The 22708-nt window shown below is 48.2% G+C and overlaps 2 protein-coding genes across 8 annotated transcripts in view; both read left to right on the forward strand.

The window, feature by feature from the left end:
* The first annotated feature begins 804 nt into the window (after positions 1 to 804).
* On the forward strand, positions 805 to 11451 carry slc9a5 (solute carrier family 9 member A5). 2 transcript variants are annotated; one of them, XM_077520418.1, is made up of 17 exons: positions 805 to 1242; positions 2111 to 2413; positions 2485 to 2648; positions 4702 to 4780; positions 4851 to 5028; positions 5909 to 6129; positions 6197 to 6399; positions 7301 to 7390; positions 7973 to 8043; positions 8103 to 8229; positions 8303 to 8391; positions 9059 to 9185; positions 9261 to 9410; positions 9486 to 9555; positions 10101 to 10235; positions 10332 to 10586; positions 10623 to 11451. In XM_077520418.1, exons 1-17 carry the CDS (start codon positions 1029 to 1031, stop codon positions 10883 to 10885), a joined length of 2739 nt encoding a protein of 912 aa, XP_077376544.1. In that variant the 5' UTR covers positions 805 to 1028; the 3' UTR covers positions 10886 to 11451. The 2 variants fall into 2 exon arrangements, with proteins under 2 accessions (XP_077376544.1, XP_077376543.1); XM_077520417.1 differs by having other exon boundaries at positions 10332 to 11451.
* Positions 11452 to 13238: 1787 nt separating this feature from the next.
* plekhg4 (pleckstrin homology domain containing, family G (with RhoGef domain) member 4) overlaps positions 13239 to 22708 on the forward strand; it is a 22156-nt gene continuing 12686 nt past the window's right edge. For 3 of the 6 annotated variants that reach the window (XM_077520419.1, XM_077520424.1, XM_077520425.1), the window contains exons 1-4: positions 13240 to 13370; positions 13512 to 13671; positions 19626 to 19832; positions 20935 to 22708. The exon at positions 20935 to 22708 is cut by the window's right edge and continues 1873 nt beyond it. In XM_077520419.1, coding sequence (XP_077376545.1) covers positions 19753 to 19832; positions 20935 to 22708 — 1854 coding nt within the window. In that variant the 5' untranslated portion in view covers positions 13240 to 13370; positions 13512 to 13671; positions 19626 to 19752. Of the gene's footprint in view, positions 13672 to 14778; positions 15011 to 15083; positions 15242 to 19625; positions 19833 to 20934 lie in introns of those variants that run through there. The other 3 variants (XM_077520421.1, XM_077520423.1, XM_077520422.1) reach the window with 3 other exon arrangements.

Raw genomic sequence — 22708 nt, forward strand, 5'->3', positions numbered from 1 at the left:
TGTTGATCTTGATGTCAATATTGATTTGATAGCTTTGAAAACATGATTTCACTGAGTTTGCGTCAACGTTTTTCAAAAAGTTGCAAAAGCAAAATGAACACTGCGACGGTAAACAAAAACCACATCTGTCATCAGAACCGGACTCGCTGCTTTGCAAATGTTTGACGTTTTGGTCGTAGGCGGACAAGTTGAATTTGCAAATCTGCTTTTTCGACGTCAAACTTGAATTTGACCTCAACCTCTGCAAACCTCCAAATTATGAAGTGACTCCCATGTTGACGAAAATGAATTCAAGTTTGTGTTCATAATTTAGTCATCTGATTGTATTTTAATTTGAGTCGACTAAATGGAAGTTGAGTCGATTTCCTTAATTTGTAACTAGTTTAAAATGCAAGACACATTTCATGTCTTTATTGTTTCAATCAAACAAGTTGAAGTACAAATGAGAGTTTTCACCAAAGTAAAAATTGCTTGAGATGAATCTTCCAGCTGCACAATGAATGTCAACAAGTTTGAACGTTAACGCGGTTGACTTTTCGCTCTCTCGCTGTCGTACGTACGGATTTATGTTTTGTTTTGTTTTTTATACTAATTTACGTATATAAAATTGATGAAGGTTTGAACATTGAGAATGTTTAAACAAGAGAGAAATGAAAAACGCCGTAGTCCAACTATGCCCAGCGGTGAGGTTTTTTTTTGTTTTTTTTGTTTTTTTTTAATATATATATATCACTCACTCACCCACACAAGCTTATGACGTAAGCCACACCTGGTCTGGTCTCCCAGGCGGAGAAGCGAAGCCAAGCCAACCGGCACCGAAGGCAACTGACGGTTCGACTCGTCCACCTGGAGTCCAGCGGTGACGGTTTTGGCGCCCGACGGAGTTCCAGTGTGACGTCAGTGGGTGCGGAGGACGCGGCGGGCTCACGTGACTCGTCGGCCCCGCCCCCACCTCTGCTCACCGGTGGCTCGCGTTTATAAGCGACGGCGGCGGCGCCGAGACGCCCGGACGCGGCGGGAACATCAACATGCCTGCTCTCGCGCGCCTCACGGCGCTGCTGCTGCTGCTGTTGGTCGCCGGCACCGGCACCGGCACCGGAACCGCCGACGAAGATGGGAAGCGCGGCCACGACGGCGGCGGCGGCGGCGGCGGGTACCGGGTGGTCCAGTGGGAGTGGACGTACGTGCAGACGCCTTACGTCATCGCCGTGTGGCTGCTGGTGGCCAGCGTGGCCAAGATCCGTAAGTACTTGCGTGACGTCACGCTGACACGGTCCGAATCAAGCCAACTTGTTGCTCGGGCTGAAGTGAAAAGCGATGAGTCATGTTTCGTGTCTTTGGGCTTGTTGCGGTGCTGGCCACTTGATTAGGTACACCATCTTCCGAAACGGGTCAATGATCACGTGAGCACGCATCCAAAAAATACACAAAAGGCGGAATTTGTCTGATGCGGGCTCAAACAGATTGACGGATTTGTTGTTGAAAAACTTGTCATACATTAACATATCGCGCGCACTTTTGTGACTATAAGAAGTCGATATTCAGTATTCCAAATATTGATAAATATTGAGAGGCTTCATTGACACCTCGCTTTTGCGGGCGTGTGTCTCACATCACGTGACTCACGTTTGCGTTCAAAAAAAGATATATATATATATATATGTGTATATGTGTATATATTGGCGGCACGGTAGTCGAGTGGTTAGCACGTCCGCTTCCCAGTTCTGAGGTCTCCGGTTCGAGTCCAGGCTCGGACCTTCCTGGGTGGAGTTTGCATGTTCTCCCCGTGCCCGCGTGGGTCTTCTCCGGGTACTCCGGTCTCCTCCCACATTCCAAAGACATGCATGGCAGGTTCATTGGGCGCTCCCAATTGTCCCGTCGGTGTGCTTGTGAGTGTGGATGGTTGTTCGTCTCTGTGTGCCCTGCGATTGGCTGCCAACCAGTCCAGGGTGTCCCTCGCCTACTGCCCAGCACCAGCTGAGATAGGCGCCAGCAGCCCCCGCGACCCTTGTGAGGAATAAGCGGTCAAGAAAATGGATGGATGGATGTGTATATATACGGCAATGACAGCGATCTTGAATGCGATGATAATGCGGGCGACGCTTGGCAGTGTTCCACCTGTCGCAGCGCTTCACGACGGTGGTCCCGGAGAGCTGCCTGCTGATCCTGCTGGGCCTGGCGCTGGGCGGTCTGGTTCTGCTGGCCAACGAGAAGCAGCTGTACCAGCTGGAGCCCGCCCTCTTCTTCCTCTTCCTGCTGCCCACCATCGTGGGCGACGCCGGCTACTTCATGCCGGCGCGCCTCTTCTTCGACAACCTGGGCGCCATCCTGACGTACGCCGTGGCCGGGACGCTGTGGAACGCTTTCGGCACCGGATTGGCGCTTCACGCCGCCAAGCTGATGGGGCTGATCGGTCAGACGCCGCCGCCGTCTCGCCGTCTCGCCGCCGCCGTCTCGCGCTCATCTCCGTGTTTCTGTTGTCAGACGAGCGCGTGCAGGCGGGCCTGATGGACTTCCTGCTGTTCGGAGCGCTGATCTCGGCCGTGGACCCGGTGGCCGTGTTGGCCGTCTTCGAGGAGGTTCACGTCAACGACATGCTCTTCATCATCGTCTTCGGGGAGTCGCTGCTCAACGACGCCGTCACCGTGGTGAGGACACGCGCACGCTCGCGGCCGTTTGTCACATGCAAACGTTTCCAGTTGATTGTTTGACGTCGCTGCCTTGTTGTGCACAACTTGCCCCGCCCATTTGGCGTTTGTAACTCGCGCAACCAACCAATATGAAATGAGCGGTTTTTGGGTTTTCCTGGCTGGCTTTCCTGTGTGACAGGTCAAAGGTCTTGCTTCCCATCATCAGACTTTGCTGGCTTGAGGACAACCGTGCAAAAGTGTCTCAAATGGTTTTGCCGCAAGTTTGCCAGCCGACGTTGTCGTGCATGCAAGCAACTGCCACCGCACTGGCGTGGCTTTGGAATCAGGACTTGTGAGGACCTCGGCAGACATATTGCCGGTCCAAGCAACGGCAGAAGGTCTGCTGCATGCGAGGGAGGCGTCCAGGAGAAAGCGGAAGCAGAAGCAGCTGAGGATTCCGGAGCAACCGTGACCTTTCCGTCGCCAGCCTTAAATCCCGGTGACCATGGAAGAGGGCCAGGAATGCACGTGGAGCGACCTGGACCGTGACATTCTGATGGACGCTTTGTTCATTTCAACATTCGTCCACAGCCGACGTATTTATTAGTTCTTGGAAGAACTTGACCACCTCCCTGCTGGGAAGAGCAAATCCATCTTTTCCTTATTTGGAAGTGCTTTGCTTCACACAGAAATCTGTGAAGCGTCCCAGAAAACACTTGATGAGGTCCTCGCGCAGATGAGATCAGGTTTCAAGGAAGTCTTAACCTTGCAGACGCAAATCCTTTTGTCTTAGCAAAAGTCAAACCTTGTCAATGCAGTCTGAGCTGCATGCGGTTTGAATCCATCTCATGTGAGGTCATTCGCTTCCAAATGAGACACAATCTATCCAGAGTTTCATTTCAACAGGTAAAGATCTTGTCCCGGTGGTCTGGATGACCTAATGGTGACTCGGACGTTCCAGTCCTCGGGAGTCTCCAGTGGACACGAAGACACGAGCGGAGAGACGTCTCAGCGAGGTCTCCAAGACCTGCTAAAGACCAAGTAGACTGACCACATCGCAGGGACGTCGCCTGCAAGTAGACGTCAACGAGGCAACATTTGCGCCCACGTGACCGCGTCACATAAATGTGGCGGTGACTGACTTCAGAGACGAAAAGGTCCCTGCGAGACGTTGCCCCCGTCAGCGCGCAAGTCCTGGTTTGCCCAGAGAGGCCTCGAGGCTGATTCCAAACTAGTCAACATGGACGATAGAGTCTTCATCTGTTTTTTGTGTCCCACATTGTCGTTGTGGTTTCCCTCCGATGGCCGTCAGTTTTTGACACTCGTCCAACCTTTCTCTATGGATGGCAGTCTGGCTGTTGACGAAGCAGACCTCCTTGAACGGGAGGACCAGCGCCTCCGTCTGCCAATCCCGGGACACTGTCCTGCATTTCCGCACCATTGAACACTTTCATCGGCGGCGGGGCGTTTAACGATTAAACTTTTGAGCAGATTAGCTGCCCGCCCGTCGCTAATCCTCATCAGAACTCGGAATATGAGCTAAGCCCACCAACAAGTGGACCAGAGTGACCTGACCCACACTCGCTTATGTCAAGAACCGCCACGAAACACGCCCGTCCTGTCAGTCACAACGGCTGTCAATCACTCACCCGTCAGATATGAAGTCATCGTTAGCATGAGCGGCTTCACTTTGTTGCTAGCCAAAAGCTACTAGTTATTGGCTTGTTAGTCTGGTACATGTTGAATTGTGGGTTTATGTCCCGGAAACTCTTTTCCACTTTATTTGTATTTCTTTTGTGTTTCTTTACTTTTTGTTTGCCTTCATTTGTGCTAATATTGTCTTGTTTTGTTTGATTTTGTGCCCATTTATGTGTGTTAGTTGTGTACTTGTCTTTGTTTTTTGTTTGTTTGTCTGTGTGTTACTTTGTTTGCATGTGCGTTTATGTTACTTTGTGTCTTTTTGTCCTTTGTTCAATTGTGTGTGTAACGAGTAGTTTTCTTTATCTCGTAGCTGGTAGTCATTAGCTTGATGCTAATGTCCAGACGCTAACGTTTTTTTTGTGTGTGTCAGGTGTTGTACAAAGTTTATATTTCCTTTGTGGAAGTGGGGGTGGAGAACGTGCAGACGGCCGATTACTTCAAAGGAATCGGTGAGAAGAAGAAGAAAATGTGGTCAGCATCCAACGAGCTCGACTGAAGGCTCCGTTGTTCTTTTGCTAGCGTCCTTCCTGGTGGTCAGCGTGGGCGGGACCTTAGTGGGTCTGGTCTTCGCCGTCCTCCTGAGCTTCATCACGCGCTTCACCAAAAAGGTTCGGATCATCGAGCCGCTCTTCGTCTTCCTGATGGTCTACCTGGCGTACCTCACTGCCGAACTCTTCTCGCTGTCCTCCATCTTGTCGTAAGTCCAAAAACATTTTGCAAGCGTGACCTTGACTTGACAGTAGAGGCTGAAATGTTTTTTGTTTGTTTTTTCCGTGCAATTGTTCTTTAAAAAAAAAAAAAAGTAACAAAAAAAGATGGCGGTTTTGTCACCCTGCTAACGAACACGGCTGCAATTTTAAAAATCAATTCAACTCTTGATGATTTTTGCCAGACACAGACAGTATAAATGCTTCAAAATCCTGGCTCAAGACTTGATGAAAATCCATTTTAGTGTTTTAGGAATCACTTTTTACTTTGATTTCTGAAGTCTTCTGTTTATGTGTTTAAAAGTTATCAATGTGCGTTGTTTTTTGTTGTTTGGTAAGCTACTTTCCCAGCTTTGCTTGTGGATGTCGTTAGCTGTTGTCTTTGTAAACGTTTGTGAATGAAATGAAGCTGCCTTGTCTAGCGAGTGACTGCTAGTAAATGCTAACCAACAACGACGCGGTTGACCGCTAATTCTAGAAAACGGCCACTTGCGACGCTAACATCCACTAGCTGCAGCAAGTGAGCGCTAATTACAGCTAACGGGCACGTGTAACAAGCGCTCGTGACTGGTGTGACGCTAACGTCCACTAACTGCAGCAAGTGAGCGCTAACAACCGCTAGTGACCGCTTATGACCACTTGTGACCAATAACCACAGTTAACGGTCGATAACGGTCGATGGTTAGCACCCGCTAACACTCGCACGCCATCGCTGTGAATGGCTCATCTGTGAATAGCGAGGGCGAGTGACGGCTTCACGGCTGCTAACTGTGGCTAACGTCCGCTAAAGTAGTAGCGGAAGCAAAAATTGCGGAAGACGACGCGCTTCGTTGGGCGGCGAGCAATGGCGCGGCCGTCTGTGTGCTCTAGGATGACGTTCTGCGGCATCGGCGCCAACAAGTACGTGGAGGCCAACATCTCGCAGAAGTCTCGGACCACCGTCAAGTACACCATGAAGACCCTGGCCAGCATCGCCGAGACCCTCATCTTCATCTTCCTCGGCATCTCCGCCGTGGACAAGTCCAAGTGGGCCTGGGACACGGGCCTGGTGGCCTGCACCCTCGTCTTCATCTTCATCTTCAGAGCTGTGGGTCAGTGCCCCTCCCAGGCCGGACTAACTTCCCGTCTCCAGAGGGTGACTTCCTGCGGCGTCCTCAGGTGTGGTGGCTCAGACCTGGGTCCTGAACCGCTTCCGTCTGGTGCCGCTGGAGAAGATCGACCAGGTGGTGATGTCCTACGGTGGCCTGCGGGGGGCGGTGGCCTTCGCTCTGGTGGTCCTGCTGGACGGCCGACGCGTCAAGGCCAAAGACTACTTTGTGGCCACCACCATCGTGGTGGTCTTCTTCACCGTCATGTTCCAGGTACGCAACCAACGCAGTGCGCCGGACGCTAACAGGAAGTGGGCTAAAGCTAGCACAACTGTAGCGATGAATTTCTCACGCAATGACAACACGTAACCGACACGTCTTGGCTTAGTTTCCTCTTGTACTAAACATCATGAAGCATATCATTTCTAAAATGTCTTGAAGGCAAGTTGTCAAATGTCTGAAGTCCCTCTTGTTTATGTTGAACACATTTGAAACATGATCAATGATGCTGTTTCGACAAAGCGCTGTCTCCAGTTTGGAGGCTGTAAATGTATCGGATTGGATGGCGAGAAACGTTTCTTGGGAGGAGCAATATGGCGGCCTCGCCACCTCAAAAGTCTTGCGGCTATCCAGTGACAAACAGTGAGTCGTCGAGTGAAGGTACACTCGACCTAAGACGTTTCCACTTTACAACGGTTACGCCGGGTCCGCCATTTTGTGCCACTTATGAGAGAATCTTTGGCGTTTTCGCCCTCCTTTTTTTTTTTCCCACATCAGCCTCTTCCTCCTTCTTTTCCATCCACATCTAAGCAGTAATAGTAAATACAGCATCCTATTTACTTTTTTTTTTTGAACGTATTTTAGATTGTTTTAATACAAATGATTTTGATGTACTAAATATTGACTTCAATTCGGGTTCCATTGCTAGCATAGGAACGGAACTCCGGCGTAACTCGAGGACTCCGCGTTTCTATAAATCATAAGATCAGTGACGCACAAGCACACACACTTAGCTAACAGGCTTTAGCGTGCTGACGTCTGACAGTCGGTGTGAATATTTTTGGTCATATCAACATCCGCACATGATTTACAGCCCAGTCTAAACATAATTCCTGCTTGTTACCACGGAGACCTTGATGTTTGTTTTTTGTTTTTTTCTGTGCGTGTGTCGTAGGGTTTGACCATCAAGCCTCTGGTCAAGTGGCTGAAAGTTCCTCGCTCCACCAGCAGGAAGCCCACCATCAACGAGGAGATCCATGAGAGGGTCAGCGTGCGTTGTGTGCGGGCGTGACGGAATCGCCGAAGTGCCGTTGTGGAGGAAACTTACTGGCAAATGCATTGAAAGAAACATATTTGCAAATACGTTTCAATGGATTTGCAAATACGCTCAAATGGACACGGAGGCTAAATGCTACAAAACGTAGCATTTCTGCTGATCAGCTTGCATTAGTACATTTCAATTTATGAAAAATACAATTACATGACTATTTTTACATTGATTGATTTATTTTGGTTACATTTTTCATTTGAAAAATTTAGCGTTTGGCTTACATGACACCAATATGCTTGAAAATGAAGTAAAATATTATTTATCGGTGATTTAGTGCATTTTTCCCCCATAATTCCAGAGGGTCGGCAAATGCACAAGTCACGACCTCGTGGCATTGTGGGGAAAATATGCTACGTTTTTGGCATTTAGCCTACAAGTACCTTGAAGGTATTTCAATATTTTTGACCGTATTTTCAAATCCATATTTGCCAGTCCCAAATGTTCCTCCACTTGTGTAGTTAATAGTAATAATAATAGTAAAAAGACGTGGCGGTGTGTTGTGCGCGATGCACGCAGGCGTTCGACCACATCCTGACGGCGGTGGAGGACATCGCAGGGCTTCAAGGCTACCACCACTGGCGGGACAAGTGAGTGACACAAGTGGCGTTGGCGCCGCCTGATGACATCATCTCGCCGTCGTCGGCAGGTGGGAGCAGTTTGACAAGAATTACCTGAGCAAGCTTCTGCTGAGGAAGTCGGTGTACCGCAAGAGCGAGCTGTGGGAGGCGTACCAGAAGATCAACATCCGAGACGCCATCAGCCTCATCGACCAGGTAGGCCTCCGTCTGACCTCCGTCTGCCCTCCGCCTGACCTGGGCTGGACCTTAAAGCTGCGCATGCGGGCAGGGCGGAAACCTGACCTCGGCCAGACTCTCGCTGCCCTCCATGACCAGCGGGGCATCCTTCCCGGACGCCTCCAACGTGGCCAACTACCTGTGAGCCGCCATGTGTGTTTTGCTTCTGTGTGCTTGAGCTTTTTGTTTCGTTTTGGATGTTATTGTAGCGTTTGTCATGTGTTCCCCATTTGTCTCCTTATTATGGCTAACCTCGTCCACCTGCGTGTTTCTTCCCTTCCCAGTACGTGTGACCTTTCAGTGCCCTCAGCCAATTGTGTGGCTCATTAGTGTTGGCGTATTTAGTTGGTGGTGTTTGCTCAGTCAGTGTGGGTGCATTGTCGTCGCGGATGTCCAGTTTTGCTGCGGAAGAAGAGTGGTTTTCGTCTCTGGTGATGTTGGCATGGTCACACTTTAGTCCCCCACATCTTCATATCAGTCTGATCACGCTTGTCTTTGTCATCATCAAGTTGTCCTGGTCCCTGGAAGTTACCCACGTTATGTCAAGTTACCCACGTTCCATTCTCTCCTTCAGTCCGGTCTTGGCGACCAGTCTTCTCATGTCCCGTCCCGTCCTTGTCCACTCGCCTTACTTGCTGTGTTTTAATAAAGTTCCTTCCTGCATTTGGGTCCAATCATGACAATGCACGTGTGCGCGTCTTGGTGCTGGTGTTATGTTTTGCCTGAGATTTGTACCACGCTCATAATCAACGTGAACTTGGACAAAAACAAACAAAAGCAATGTTCTTTTGTTGTTGTTTTTGTTGAGGCGCGAGAACGGCGGCGGCGTGTGTTTGGACCTTCAGGTCATCGATAACGTTCCTGGTGGCAAAGTGGAGGAGGCCATGGAGACTCATCATGTCCTGGCAGAAAACCTCTACAAACCCAGAAGGCGGGTGAGGCGCTTGCGGACGCGCACACGCACACGCACACACACGCACGCGACTCTACGCGTTTGCGTGTTTGCGCAGTACCAGTCGCACTACAGTCGTCACTTCATGCCGGCGGGTGAGAAGGAGCGTCAAGATCGCGAGGTTTTCCAGAGGAACATGAGGAGCCGCATGGAGACCTTCAAGTCGGGCCGACACAAGCGCCACAAGAAGGAGCGAAGCGTCAAGAAGGTCAGGCGGAGGTCACGCTCTCGGGTTCGGGACTCGCCGTCCTCACTCAACCGCTGACGCCGGCTCGTCCCACAGCGCCGAGGTTCCGACGCCAAAGACGACGCCGGGGACAAACCCAGAAGAAACATCAGCTGGCAGGACAAAGGTAACGCCCGACGGGGTCAGGGGTCATGTTGAAACCAACTGGACCTCAAGTGGACCGGGCCAGTGACCTCATCAAGCTTTCATCAAATCAAAATCGCTATCTGATTGATGGCTTGATTTACATCACGACGGGTATAAATCTAGGACATACGAACCATCACAATTTGTAGATTTGTGACCCCGGGCAGCGGCCATTATGGATTTATGATCCACCCGCAGCCATCATTAGTGAGCGATCTCTTGATTTATGTCATTAGGGATATATAGAGTATGTTTCTGGTTTATGACCCCAGCACACATATCTGAGGTCAATTTATGACCACCGTCAGGCAACGATCATTATAGGCTTGTGATCCATCATCATTAGTGATTGATGTCTTGGTTTACATCTTTAAGGGTATGCATATATCGGGTTTATGACCCCAGAGCATCAATCTAAGGTGGATTTATGCCCCCCCTTAAACACTGGCTTTTATGTCACTCCTAACTCTGCAGACATACATTTCAGCTTTTAGCGTTACTCACTTGGATGTGTTTGTGCATCAGACCCTGTGGTGGTTCCTCTGGGCTCCGACGAAGACGAGGATCAAGGCGAGTGTTCAGATGCTGAGAAGGAGGAAGATGTCGGTATCACCTTCGTCGCTGTGAAACCGGAAACTCCCAAACAACGGCCGCACTCAGGTACTCGCGCGCATGTAGCGTAGCGTAGCATAGCGTAGCGTGCTAGCTGGCCGAAGTGGGAGCAGCAATGACAGATCTGAGTGTGCGTGTCCCCAGTGGCGGCGGCGCCCACCGGCGATGACACTCACCTCCCGTGGAAGGGCGGCGGCGTGCTGTGGCCGCCGCCCTGCGTGTCCCTGGAGGCCACCAAGGTGATCCCGGTGGACCTCCAGCAGGCGTGGAACCAAAGCATCTCGTCGCTGGAGAGCGTCTCCTCGCCGCCGCTGCCGCCCGCCCCCGCCGAGCCCATCCACCCTCGCGTCGGCGCCCTGTCCCGGCGGACCGCCCCCCGCCCGCTCTCTTACACGCCGCCGGGCAGCGCCACGGGCAGCTCCACGGGCAGCGCCACGGGCAGCGCCACGGGCAGCCCCGTCTCCGCGCCGCCGCCGCCGCCCGTGTCCGTGCGTGTTCCCCTGGAGAAGGAGGAGGGGGACGAGGAGGAGGAGGACGAGATGAGGCCGCTCATGCCGTCGCTGAGGCCGCCGGGTGCCGCCGCTGCCTCTTCGGGCAGGCGGAGGAAGCCCCGCGTGTACCTGAGGAGCCTGGTGACGGCGCCCCCGCCCGTCAGCGAGGAACCACACCAAAGAGAAAGAGGCCCCACCCAGCTCTAACCTGCCGGGAAACGGGAAGCCCGGAATCGCACCGACGCGCACGTTATCGTCGTCGGAAGAGGCGGGATGCCATTTTGCACATGGGTTTGGTTCCGGTCCGGGTTGCGAACGCGCACACAAAGTGGCAAGCGCGAGTATTTTGACGCAGCCCGCGTGTCGCAAACCGAACCGGAACCAAACTGATGTGCCAAAAGAGTCCCGCCTCTTCCGTGGCATATACCCCATTAACATATATCCCAGAAAACAGGTGAGCCATGATTGGTCGTTAGCTACTTCCTCAGCACAGGTGATGTCGACCGCAAGTGGAAAAATGTGTTTTTAAAGTTATGAATTCTACAAGAAAAATAATGAAGTTATGAAATTCATTCTGGACAAAATCTGAACTTTTAATTGCTGAAAAATGGCTCGATGAGTCAAGTTTTCCTGAGCAAAAAAAACTCAGGAAATTTCATCATTCTCTAGACGTGCCGCAAGATGGCGGCAAAAGCACACAATTGGCTCTAAATATAGATTAGCCCGTCATTAAAACATCAACACCTCCAGACAAAGATTGAAACGTGCAAACATTCCCTCCTAAAAAAACAACATATATATATATATATTTGTCTATTTTAATGTTCAACAAATATTAAAGGACAAAGTCTTTGAAAACAATCAAATGTTCAGCCTGTAATTCACATCTTTATTGTTGTACAAGTTATTTTATTCATTTTTGAAATCAATCAGCCGATTAAATGGGTTGTGTGAATTTTATTCTGACAGATATCGGAATTAATCCACTTGGCTTTATTTATTTATTTAGTATTATTATTATTATTATTTTTTGCACGATGAGTTTGTGCCGGTGGCACAGTGGACGACCTTGGTTAGCACGTCCGCCTCCCAGTTCTGAGGACTCGGGTTCGATTCCAGGCTCCGGCCTTCCTGGGTGGAGTTTGCATGTTCTCCCCGTGCCCGCGTGGGTCTTCTCCGGGTACTCCGGTCTCCTCCCACATTCCAAAGACATGCATGGCAGGTTGATTGGGGATCCGAATTGTCCCGTCGGTGTGCTTGTGAGTGTGGATGGTTGTTCGTCTCTGTGTGACCTGCGATTGGCTGACCAGTCCAGGGTGTCCCCCGCCTACTGCCCAGGGCCAGCTGAGATAGGCTCCAGCACCCCCCGCGACACTTGTGAGGAATAAGCGGTCAAGAAAATGGATGGATGGAGTTTGTGCCGCAATCTGGTGCGCCTGCCTTGGCCACCAGGAGGCGCTACTTTGCAGGTTTGGGGGAATCCAGAGAACAAATTGGCAACATTGGGCTGACAGGCGCCCTCTAGTGGTCAAAGGCGAAAGCTTAAACTGCTTCTTAACCTTCTGGGTTCCGTTTCAACCAAGCGGGATCATCCGGATCAACTCACGTTGAACCGCAACACAAAACACAAACACACGTCACAGCATCGTACTTTCCATCATTTCATATTCATTTTTCAACGCGACGGATAATCGTCATTCGAAAAATTCACGTTGTTTGTGGATATAAAAAAGATGAACTTTGTCAGAAAGATCTTACAGATAATATCTGAAATGTTTAATGCGGCTAGTCCTGAACACAAATATCTGGAATGGAAAATTTCCGATCCTCAAAATGGAATCTGGACTCGTGGAAAAGAGTTTGCTGATCTGCCGTCTGAAACATATCGTTGAAATGTTGACGATAATGTTGCTGTCAGACGTGAATGTTCTCCTGCTGCGCCTGCGTCGCCAAGCATGTGACGTCACGTCTTCTGATGCTGCAGCGCCCCCTGCTGCTCATCGGCCTAAGACGCTCGCTTCCAAGTCGAGCTTTGTTGTTGGAACGCGAGCAGGGAAAAGAGGAAAAAGTCACTGAGAGGTGCGAGGAAGAGAAGACAAGGAGGAATTTGGAAACGTTTCAATCTACTTTCATATGAACAATCATAGACACGTACGAAAAGAGACGAAAAAAAAAAAAGTTCAAGAAGCGTGAACGTGCTGTCAGTAATTGTTTGTAACGTGATGCACGGGCTCCCTCTAGTGGTATGCACATTTTTAGTATTTTGTTTTTAAAATAATAATAATATTAATAATTACATTATACATTTATTTTTTAAACGTTTCTTTACTGAAACTTGTAATTAGTCTTCAAAAGCTGTTCATTATTCAAATTTCATTGAGGTATATTTTCCTTATTCGCAGCACTTTTTCCATCGCATCATTGAAAAGTGCACCACTAGATGTCACTATAGCATAGAATGCAGCCGAAGCACATGCTTTTTTTTTCTGTCAATGTTGAAACTCTTATTTTCTAACTTCCTGCCTGTTTGGGCGGAAGTTTATTTTGAAGGTATGCGGAACGGTAGAATGACGTAGGAGACGGTGAATTGATTGAAAGCGCGAGCCTTTTGGAAAAGCGGTCAAAACAGTTTCACGAATCCGACATTAAAGAATGATACTCATAAGTTAGCCCGGTTGAAAGTAACAACAAGGTAAAGAATCGAGTTTAACATGATTGTGTTTACCTTTTGAGTTTAATTAGCCTGACTTGCTATGTGTCGAGGAAATGTGAACATGTTTGATTAATGGCGTCATCTTGTTTGTTTTATTTTCCGTCTCTTACGGTGTAAAAGGTTCATCATGTACGAGACGAAGGAAAGGAGGATTAAAGTAAATTTCAGACCACCAGTAAAGCTTGATTATTTCAACCGACGCTCCAATGACTTTGGCCAAGTTGTCCTTTGGGCATCCGTAGCAAGAAGATGGCGGCCAAACATGTCAGCCTCTTGTCAGGTGAGCCATGTCATATCATTAGTCATTACAAGACCTACAATTGAACAAAAAAATAATATATATATATGTGTATATATATGTATATGTATATATATATATGTATGTATATATATATATATATATATATATATATTTTTTTATTTTTTTTTTCTGGTGTCCATATACGACCTCCACATGTGTTTCGGGTCAATAGATGGGTGGGCTGATTGAACTCTGGATGAGCTCAAAAATTATTTTGAATAACTGCAAAACCGTAACAGCACAAACAAAAGAGATACTTGACTCATTGAACCATTTTCAGCAGGGAAACGGGAATATTTTGTCCAGAATGAATTTGATAACTTATTATTTTTCATGTACAATGAATACCTTTAAAAAGTACTCTTTCTACTCGCTCTCTGTCAACCGATGATGACATCACCTGTGTTGAGGAAGTAAGTAACAACCAATCATGGTTCACCTGTTTTCTGGGGTTGGTCAGCAAACTGAGCCATGATTGGTCATGACCTACTTCCTCAGTCAACAGCAAGTTACCACATTAACTCATTGACTGGCAGCCATTTTCACTGGATTTGGACTGATTTTGCAAGGCCCACACAATATTGTGTTGTATTGCTATCAAATCATGGAACCCACCAAAAGAAAGATTACACTCTGTTCTTTCATCAGGAAAAAAAAAAAGATTTGTATCTGTTTCTGTTCGGCAAGAATTAGCATTAGAATATAGCTATGTTTCATCAATATTCACATTCCTAGTGAAAACATTGTCAAAAAGAGCTTGTTGCAACATGGCCCTGGTTGATCTCTTATACTCTGCTGCCACCTGCTGGCCGTTTTTGTAATATCTACCAGTTTGTGAAGCATTCTCTTCAGTTCAGAGATTGCGTCAAAGCCTTCTGTATGATCTAGTATTAAAACGTATAAATATGTCTTTGGAAGTATGATATTGAAAATAGAATGTATTTATACGTTTTTTGGGAGCAAATGAGTGAATTCTAGACAAAATATTCGCTTTTTTTTCTTTTGAAAATGTCTCAATGAGTCAAGTATCCTTTCAAGTCCTATTGTTGATGTTTTCAACGAGCTCAAATGAGATGAAGTTCCGGGCTGACTTTTTGGGAACAGGACTGTCCAGTAGGTCGGCAAGCGTGCGTGCGTGACTCAGACAGACGCGTAACATGCGGCACGTGCGCCGGCCGATCATCCGGCGGTGGAATGCGGATGAAGCAACGTGGACGCCCGCCGGCCACTTGACTCAAGTCAGCCTGTTTGGAACCATTTCAAAGTTGCCAAACAATCCGACGCGCCGGCTGACAAACATTTCTCTGTGCGTGTGAAAGTAGGTGTGCCCCCGTCCGTCTGTCTGTGGGTGTGTGAGAGCGAGCGAGCGAGAGAGAGAGAAAGGGGTAGAGCGTTGTGAGAGAGCAGACAGGCAGATCTTTTCTCGTTTTCTTTTTTGTCAAGCAGCTTGTGCGAACACGCGTTGCTTCTCTGTTTGCGCTCGTGTACGTTTGCCGTGTCGGGAGCCTTGTCGGAATTGACTTTTGGGCCGATGAGCGTCTGCTAAACGGTGAGTCTTTCCCGACAACGTTCGTTTGGTGTGCAAACATTCCCCGTCCGTCTCACACGTGACGTGACTGGCGCAAGTCAGCTCGTGTTTTGTGTGCTGCTGAGGAATTTCTTGCTCCAAGTTTGTTCTTTGGCTCAGCCTGCTCGGAATTGTCGGAATGTTGGCGTCTTCCTTTTTACCAACGTCTCAACTTTTACTGGACGCGGTGCTCCAACAATCGGCAGCTCGCGCACGCGCGCACGCACGCGCAGTGAGCCGTGTAAAACGAATGCCAGCAGGGTAATTAGCCAGAGTTGGGGGCGGAGCTTGTGCAGGTGGCTGCCTGTCTGCGCGCGCGCGCGTGCGTGTGTGCGTGTTAGCTGCAGGGTGGTCGTGGTGTGCCATACTGCAAATTTTACCAAGTAAATACAGGGCCAGTATCGCCAATACTTTTAGAAAATTATAGTATGCAACTTAAAATAAATAAATAAATAAGGTAGCTGTATCATTTCAACCTTTAAAGGGCTACTTGACTCATTGAGCCATTTTCAGCAGTCAAAAGTGAATATTTAATGTGGTAACAATATTATTTTCCATGTACAATGAATACCTTTCAAAAAGTCATTTTTCTACTTGCTGTCGACTGATGATGACATCACCTGTGCTGAGGACGTTGGTAACAACCAATCGTGGCTCAGTTCAGTGACCAAACCCAGAAAACAGGTGAGCCATGATTGGCTCAACACAGGTGATGTCATCATCCGTCGACAGCAAGTAGAAAAATGACTTTTTAAATTGTATTTGAAAAATAATGTAGTTATCAAATTGATTCTGAACAAAATCGGAACTTTTCACTTGTCGTGTTGCCACACGCAAGCAAAATCCAAAGCGGGCAAACGTCCTCGCTGCACTTTGATTATTTTTCATCAACGCGCTTCTTTTTTTTTTCTGACCAATTACAAGTACTCAAGTCTTCAGTAGTCACCAATACAAACATGAAGTCATACTTTTGATGATATTTTTAGGGGTAAACCTATTCTTGGCTGGGCCAATATTGGCAGTTAATGGCTGCCTTGAAAAGAAAAAAAAATGGCCGTAGCGTTTCCAGACTACTGCTTGGCAGGTACTCATGTGAAGGTCAGCCATGTTACAGCGTGTGTGGGGGGGTGTGGCTTAGATAATGGATGCCGATGATGGATGGCGTGGCAGGAAGCAACAAGTGCTCTTTAAAAAACAAACCAAAGGAGGACAACCGCAAAACAGACGAGTTGTCCATCGTCTCCTGGCTTGACTTTGGAAATTGACCGCAGATTTTGGTCCGGGCATGTTGCTGGGGAGTTTTTTTTTGTTGTTGTTTTTTTTTTCAAGAACCAAAAGGCTGGTCCTCTTTTGTGTCAGGCCAACTTGAAAAGTTTGACGCCGTCCTGTCGCTCCAAAGTCACGTGACGGAAGCCAGAAGCAAAGCTCGCTCGTCCTGAAAGCTGACACCTTATCTGGCCCCCCCCGACCCGACCCGACCCGACCCCCTCCCAAGGTCTGGGAAAGCACTCAACAGCATCTCAAGATGTCCGGGACCCCCTCGGGAGCCCCCAAAGCGACTGACCTACTTGAGGTCGGCTCCCTCCATGTTGATGTTGACGTTTGGACGCATCTCAACTGGACTGGGTTGGATTGGCAAACGACAAACGTTAAATTCAACATCAAACCCCCCAAAAAAAATGCTTCAATTCTTCTTTTGGCGTATTCCAAGTGGTGTAAAATCCCAGTCTGCCATTTGTGTGTGAGTTGAAGTGTCCAATGTGGTTTTGGGGCAGGTGAGATGATGCTCCATGTTGTTGTTATGCTTGTCCACAGTCACCACTGATCTATATATATGACTGGATAGCTGCGAGGCCGACCGAGACTTTTGAGGTGGCGAGGCTGCCATATTGCTCCTCCCAAGAAACGTTTACAGTAACCCAATTGAAGAACATTTGATTTATGATATTTTCAATGTGTTAAACAGAAACTAGAGGACATTTTACAACTTGTACATTTTTTGTCTGAAAGAATGTTCAACAAAAGATGCCTCTGTCAAATCTAAAAAAAACGTGCCTGCTGCTTTTCCACCTTGAAGTCCGCGTCCTCAAAGAGCATCTGGGGCGTCAGGATCTTGCTCAAGGGCACAAAAGCCGAGGGTGGAACCCGCAACCTTCCGACGGGGAGGCCGTGTGAGCCACTCCCCGTTCGCTGCGCCTGACGGGCCGCCGTCCGTCCGATGCCGTCAAACGGCTCTCGACCGCGTTTGAGCTCTCGGTAGCTGCTCCGGGATGTTTTGGTGTTGTCGCCATGACGACGGGCGAGCCCGAGACGACGGGAGCGTCGAGGGCGGACGGGTGATTTCCCGCTTTGTTGTGAATGACGCTCCCGCGCCGCCCGACACTATTCATGCAAACCGGCAAAACCGGAACGACGGCCTGCCGGATCCGTTCGCGCGCACACAAACAAGCCGTCCTTCATCGTCATCATCATCATCATCATCATCATCATCCATTTTCCATTACATTTATTTTTTTTTTTGCTTTTGTGACTCTTAATTAAACTGAAAAAAGGACGACAACGGCGCAACTTAAGTGGACTTTTGATGGCCAAGTTGTCCTTCCTGTGCAAAACACGTTCAGATTTTTCAAATCCTAAACAATTGTTGATCTGTTTCAACATCCGCACATGAATGTGAGTATGACGATTATATCGATATTGCCATAAATCGTGACACTTTGTCTCCTGATAGATTATTGATATGCCTACTCAAGTATGGCGATAGTTGTAGTTCATATCCAGCCACTCAAACGGCTCCATTCTTCATGACTTATTGAGCAATGACTTGGCGGGCCACTAGGGGGAGCACCTTATAAGAGTGGCGGGGAAATGGACGCAAGTCTTCAGGCGAAGAAGAAGACTCATAAGCTTACCTTTGCTTGTGGAAGACTGACTCGGTTTTGCATACGTTTCTATGAAAAATGTGGATTATATCTTCAGTTTGAACATTTTAAAACACGCTTTATGTTTTGACTTCTTGAAACACAATTTCTGAGGATTGTATTGATTTAATTGGATTTAATATTTAAGTAATTTTGTTTGTTGATTTTTTTCAATGTTGCACTCAAAAATTGTCAGTTTATAAAATGAAACAATTGAGTATGTAACTGACTGAAATGTTACATGACAATAATGTTTATACATTTGTTGACAGAAAGTAGTCTCTGTTAAGAAGAAATTTTTGCATTTGTTTCAAAAAAATATACATTAAATGCTCGCCACTTTGAATATTGTGTTTCAGTGACGATACAAAAAGAAACAATTTTCTCATAAATATCAGTTTGTCTTGCGTAGTTTTATCTGAGATGATTGTGGATTTCTGACCTGACCAACATATCGAGAATGGACTTGCTGAGTCACTGCATGGCAGCTGTTGCTGTCTGCGCTAACTTTAGCCTCGGCGCTACATCAGACCGCCAGCGCCGCCGTCACGTCACGTGTTGCGCTTGATTGATGGATACGGCTGCACAAGTTTGCCATCTCGCAATCATGTCAGAGATTTTTACACGGTGGATTAGTGGTGGGCGGATCCATCCGAATATTATCCATACCCAGCCAATATCGATATCAGATCGATACTGGCATTATAATATCGATCTCATAGTTTGCATTGCAAGAACACAAACAATAACGAACTTGAAAAATATTTCTATATTTTTTTTGTTTAATGTTTTATATTTGTTGCATGATCATCTTTAACATCTTGTTTTGTATATGATAAAGTATTTGTATACATTTATTTTCATATGATTACTTTGTGCACATTTTTTTAAGAAATTAAAACAAATATGGTTGTAATGTCTCTGGGGTTGGGAAAAAAAAAAAGTATTTTCTATTCATCAATAAACGCTGTCCTAATTTTGTCCTTTGTTTTAAAAGGAAACACCACAAAAACACTTCAAGGTTGAAAATTGATTGTGAATAAGCAATTTGATGATACGGCTGCCTTCATTCAAAAAAATATGTATCATCATCATTTCCAAAAAGTATCAGATACTCGCCCTGCATTTACTTGATATCGGATTGTTACCAAAATTTGCAGTAACACACACCAGTAGGTTGTATTGGGATACGTATGGTGACCCGGTTCCTGATACGTATCATATCCTGACCTTGTATTGGGATACGTATGGTGACCCCTGTATCGCGATACATATCGTAGCGTGTCCCTGCTGTATCTGCTTACATATCGTGAACCATGTATGGCGATACGTGATGTTTGACGACGTTGTTGCTAATACCCAGCCCTAATTAATAAAATGTACATTTGACAGCTTTGTGTTGCGGTTGTTTGTCCTAATTAGCGTTTGTCCTCTGCTCTCGTCAGCGTGACCTTTCGCGGGCCGATCCGTGAAGATCGTGGTGCGCCTCGGCCCTCCGGGAGATTTCCACTTCCTGGGGCTGCCGTCCATCATGCGGAGCGAGCGGAGGCGTCGGCGCTAGCAGTCTTGGGCATGTCCTGGCCGGACTCTGCCGACGGGGACGTCCCCGCAGCGGAACGCTGCGTCCTCGCCGCGCCTCAACATGTCTTCGGGTAGGGCTGCTCCATTATGGGAAAAATCACTATTTTGGCAATAATTCAAATCACCATTATTATGATTATGATTATTTTACATTTTAAGAGCAATTTAAAAAACACACACTATAATTAGGTAAGTTCCTAACAGAATTGATCATTATAAAAATATTTATGTTGGTAAAAACTTTGGAGTGCAGAATGTGAATTGTGCAGTCGGATCATCATTTATTAGCTAATGCTAATTGTAAATTAGCATGCTAAGTTAGCATGCTAAGCTAATGCTTTGTTAATACGTAGCTAATGTTAATACTTAGCTAATGTTAATTTAGCATGCTAGGTTATCATACTAAGCTAATGCTGATTCTAATGCTTACTTATCAATCATCGACATCAGCACTTTCTAAATGATTGGTTTATCGGTATTGGTTGAAAATCGCATTATCGTGCGTCCCTAATACAAACATATTTCTAAATGCACTAAATACACAACATATATATGACTACTACTACTATTTGAAATTGCTAGTTATGCATAACATAATTTATCCTTCAACTTCCTTCTTAGGCATTCAGCTTTCAGCTTTCCCACACAATCTTTCCAGAAATTGCACTTAGCCTAGTTAAATTAGTTATTTAATTTTTAAGTAAAATTGTGTCAATTTGGGAGGCACGGTGGCTGACTGGTTAGGACGTCCGCCTCCCAGTTCTGAGGACTCGGGTTGGAGTCCAGGCTCCGGCCTTCCTGGGTGGAGTTTGCATGTTCTCCCCGTGCCTGCGTGGGTCTTCTCCGGGTACTCCGGTCTCCTCCCACATTCATTCAGCACACATGTGCTTGTGAGTGTGGATGATTGTCCGTCTCTATGTGCCCTGCGATTGGCTGGCAACCAGTCCAGAGTGTCTCCACGCCTACTGCCCAAAGCCAGCTGAGATGGGCTCCAGCACGACCATTGTGAGGAATAAGCGGTCAAGAAAATGGATGGATGGATGGATGGATGTGTAAATTGAAACAACTCGAGAATTAGCATGAATCTTTTTTTTGTTTACGATTACGCCGTTGGGGAGTGTAGTAATTGAAATTGTAATTGAATTCCGATTAATCGCACAGCTCTATCTTCAGGGTACCCTGGGAGGACGCGGTCCACCCGCACTCGGGATGCCGACCCGGGACCGGGCCAGAGGACGCCCTGCAAGCGTCTCCCGAGCCCAGCGGGGACGCGGGAGTCCAGATAGGAGCTGAGGAGGAATCGGAGGACGTGGATCTGACGGAGATGGCGCTGCCCAGATTCTCGCCGCAGAAAGGATCCTTGACCCAGTCCATCAGCATGCGGAACCGAGCCGCACGCGCCGGTCGTCGCGCGCCGCCGACCGATCGGGTCCCAGCCGCTCAAGAAAAGGACAAACAGGAGACGCTGCTGGTGCCACCCGCTCCGACGGCGGCAAGTAGCGTCGCAAACACCGCCGAAAGGCGGAAGCGGAAGCGGAAGCGGAAGGGTGATGGGGACCGCCCGAGATGGGAAGAAGAGGAGGAAGTTCATCAGGTCGGAAGTTTTGGGCCTCACGCGGACAAAGACGAGATGGCGATGGCCACACAGCGGGAACGAGAGGAAGGACGAGACAGAGGACAAGATGACAAGCGAGGCGACGAGGAACGGCGTGACGAGGAAGGACGAGACGAGGAGCGAAGGAGCGACAAACGACAGTCTGAGGAGCGGCGTGAAGAGGACCAAAGGGACGACACATGGCGAGACCAGGAAAGACGAGACCACAAGCAACGGCATGATGAGGAAGGACGAGACGAGGACCGAAGGGACGACAAACGACGTGACGTGGATCGACAAGATGAGGACCGAAGAGACGACACATGCCGACATGAGGAACAACGGGACGACAGAGGACGAGATGAGGGACGATGTGACGAGGAAGGACGAGACGAGGACCAAAAGGACGACACATGGCGAGACGAGGACCGAAGGGACGCTAAACGACGGTCCGAGGAGCGACGTGACGTGGATCGACGAGACGAGGACCGAAGAGACGACACAGGACCAGACGAGAAACGGTGGGACGAGGAACAAAGAGAAGAGAGAGGACGAGATGAGGGACGACGTGACGAGGAAGGACAAGACGAGGACCAAAAGGATGAAAATGGACGGTATGAGGAACAACGTGGCGTGGGTCAACAAGACGAGGAACCAAAGGACGACACGTGGCGAGATCAGGAAGGACGAGACAGCAAACAACGGGACGAGGAACATCTTGAAGACGAAGGACAAGACGAGGACCGAATGGATGGTAAAGGACGGTACGAGGAGCAACGTGACGAGGATCAACGAGATGACACAGGACGAGATGAGTACAAGGACCGAAGGGACGACATATGGCAAGACGAGGAAAGACGAGATTACAAACAAGACGACGAGGAAGGACGAGACGAGGACCAAAGGGACGACAAACGGCGGTCCGAGGAGCAACGTGACCTGGCTCAACAAGACGAGGACCCAAAGGACAACACGTGGCGAGACGAGGAAGGACGAGACGGCAAACGACGGGACGGGGAGCGGCTTGAAGACGAAGGACAAGACGAGGACCGAATGGATGACAACCGACGGTACGAGGCGCAACGGGACGTGGATCGACGAGACGAGGAACGGCATGACAACAGAGGACAAGATGAGGACGAGGACCGAAGGCACGACAGACGGACGTACGAGGAGCAACGTGACGAGGACGGACGAGACGAGGGACGACGTGACGATGAAGGAGTTTCGCAACTGCAACCGCAGCAGGAAATTGAGGCGAGGAGCCAAACGGGAAGCAGAAAGGACGACGGAGGGACAAAGCAGCTGATGAAAGGAGGACAAGAGGAGGAGCCGAGAACAGCAGACTCTTAT

Source organism: Festucalex cinctus, chromosome 4 (genome assembly GCF_051991245.1).
Source record: "Festucalex cinctus isolate MCC-2025b chromosome 4, RoL_Fcin_1.0, whole genome shotgun sequence".
Lineage (NCBI taxonomy): Eukaryota > Metazoa > Chordata > Actinopteri > Syngnathiformes > Syngnathidae > Festucalex > Festucalex cinctus.

What these genes read in the sequence shown, in the direction of transcription:
- slc9a5 (XM_077520417.1), top strand. Translation starts at nt 1,029, where the DNA reads ATGCCTGCTCTCGCGCGCCTCACGGCGCTGCTGCTGCTGCTGTTGGTC. An exon ending in ACGAGGAGATCCATGAGAGG is followed by an intron (nt 7,391 to 7,972) that starts GTCAGCGTGCGT and finishes CGATGCACGCAG; the next exon opens with GCGTTCGACCACATCCTGAC. An exon ending in TCTACAAACCCAGAAGGCGG is followed by an intron (nt 9,186 to 9,260) that starts GTGAGGCGCTTG and finishes GTGTTTGCGCAG; the next exon opens with TACCAGTCGCACTACAGTCG.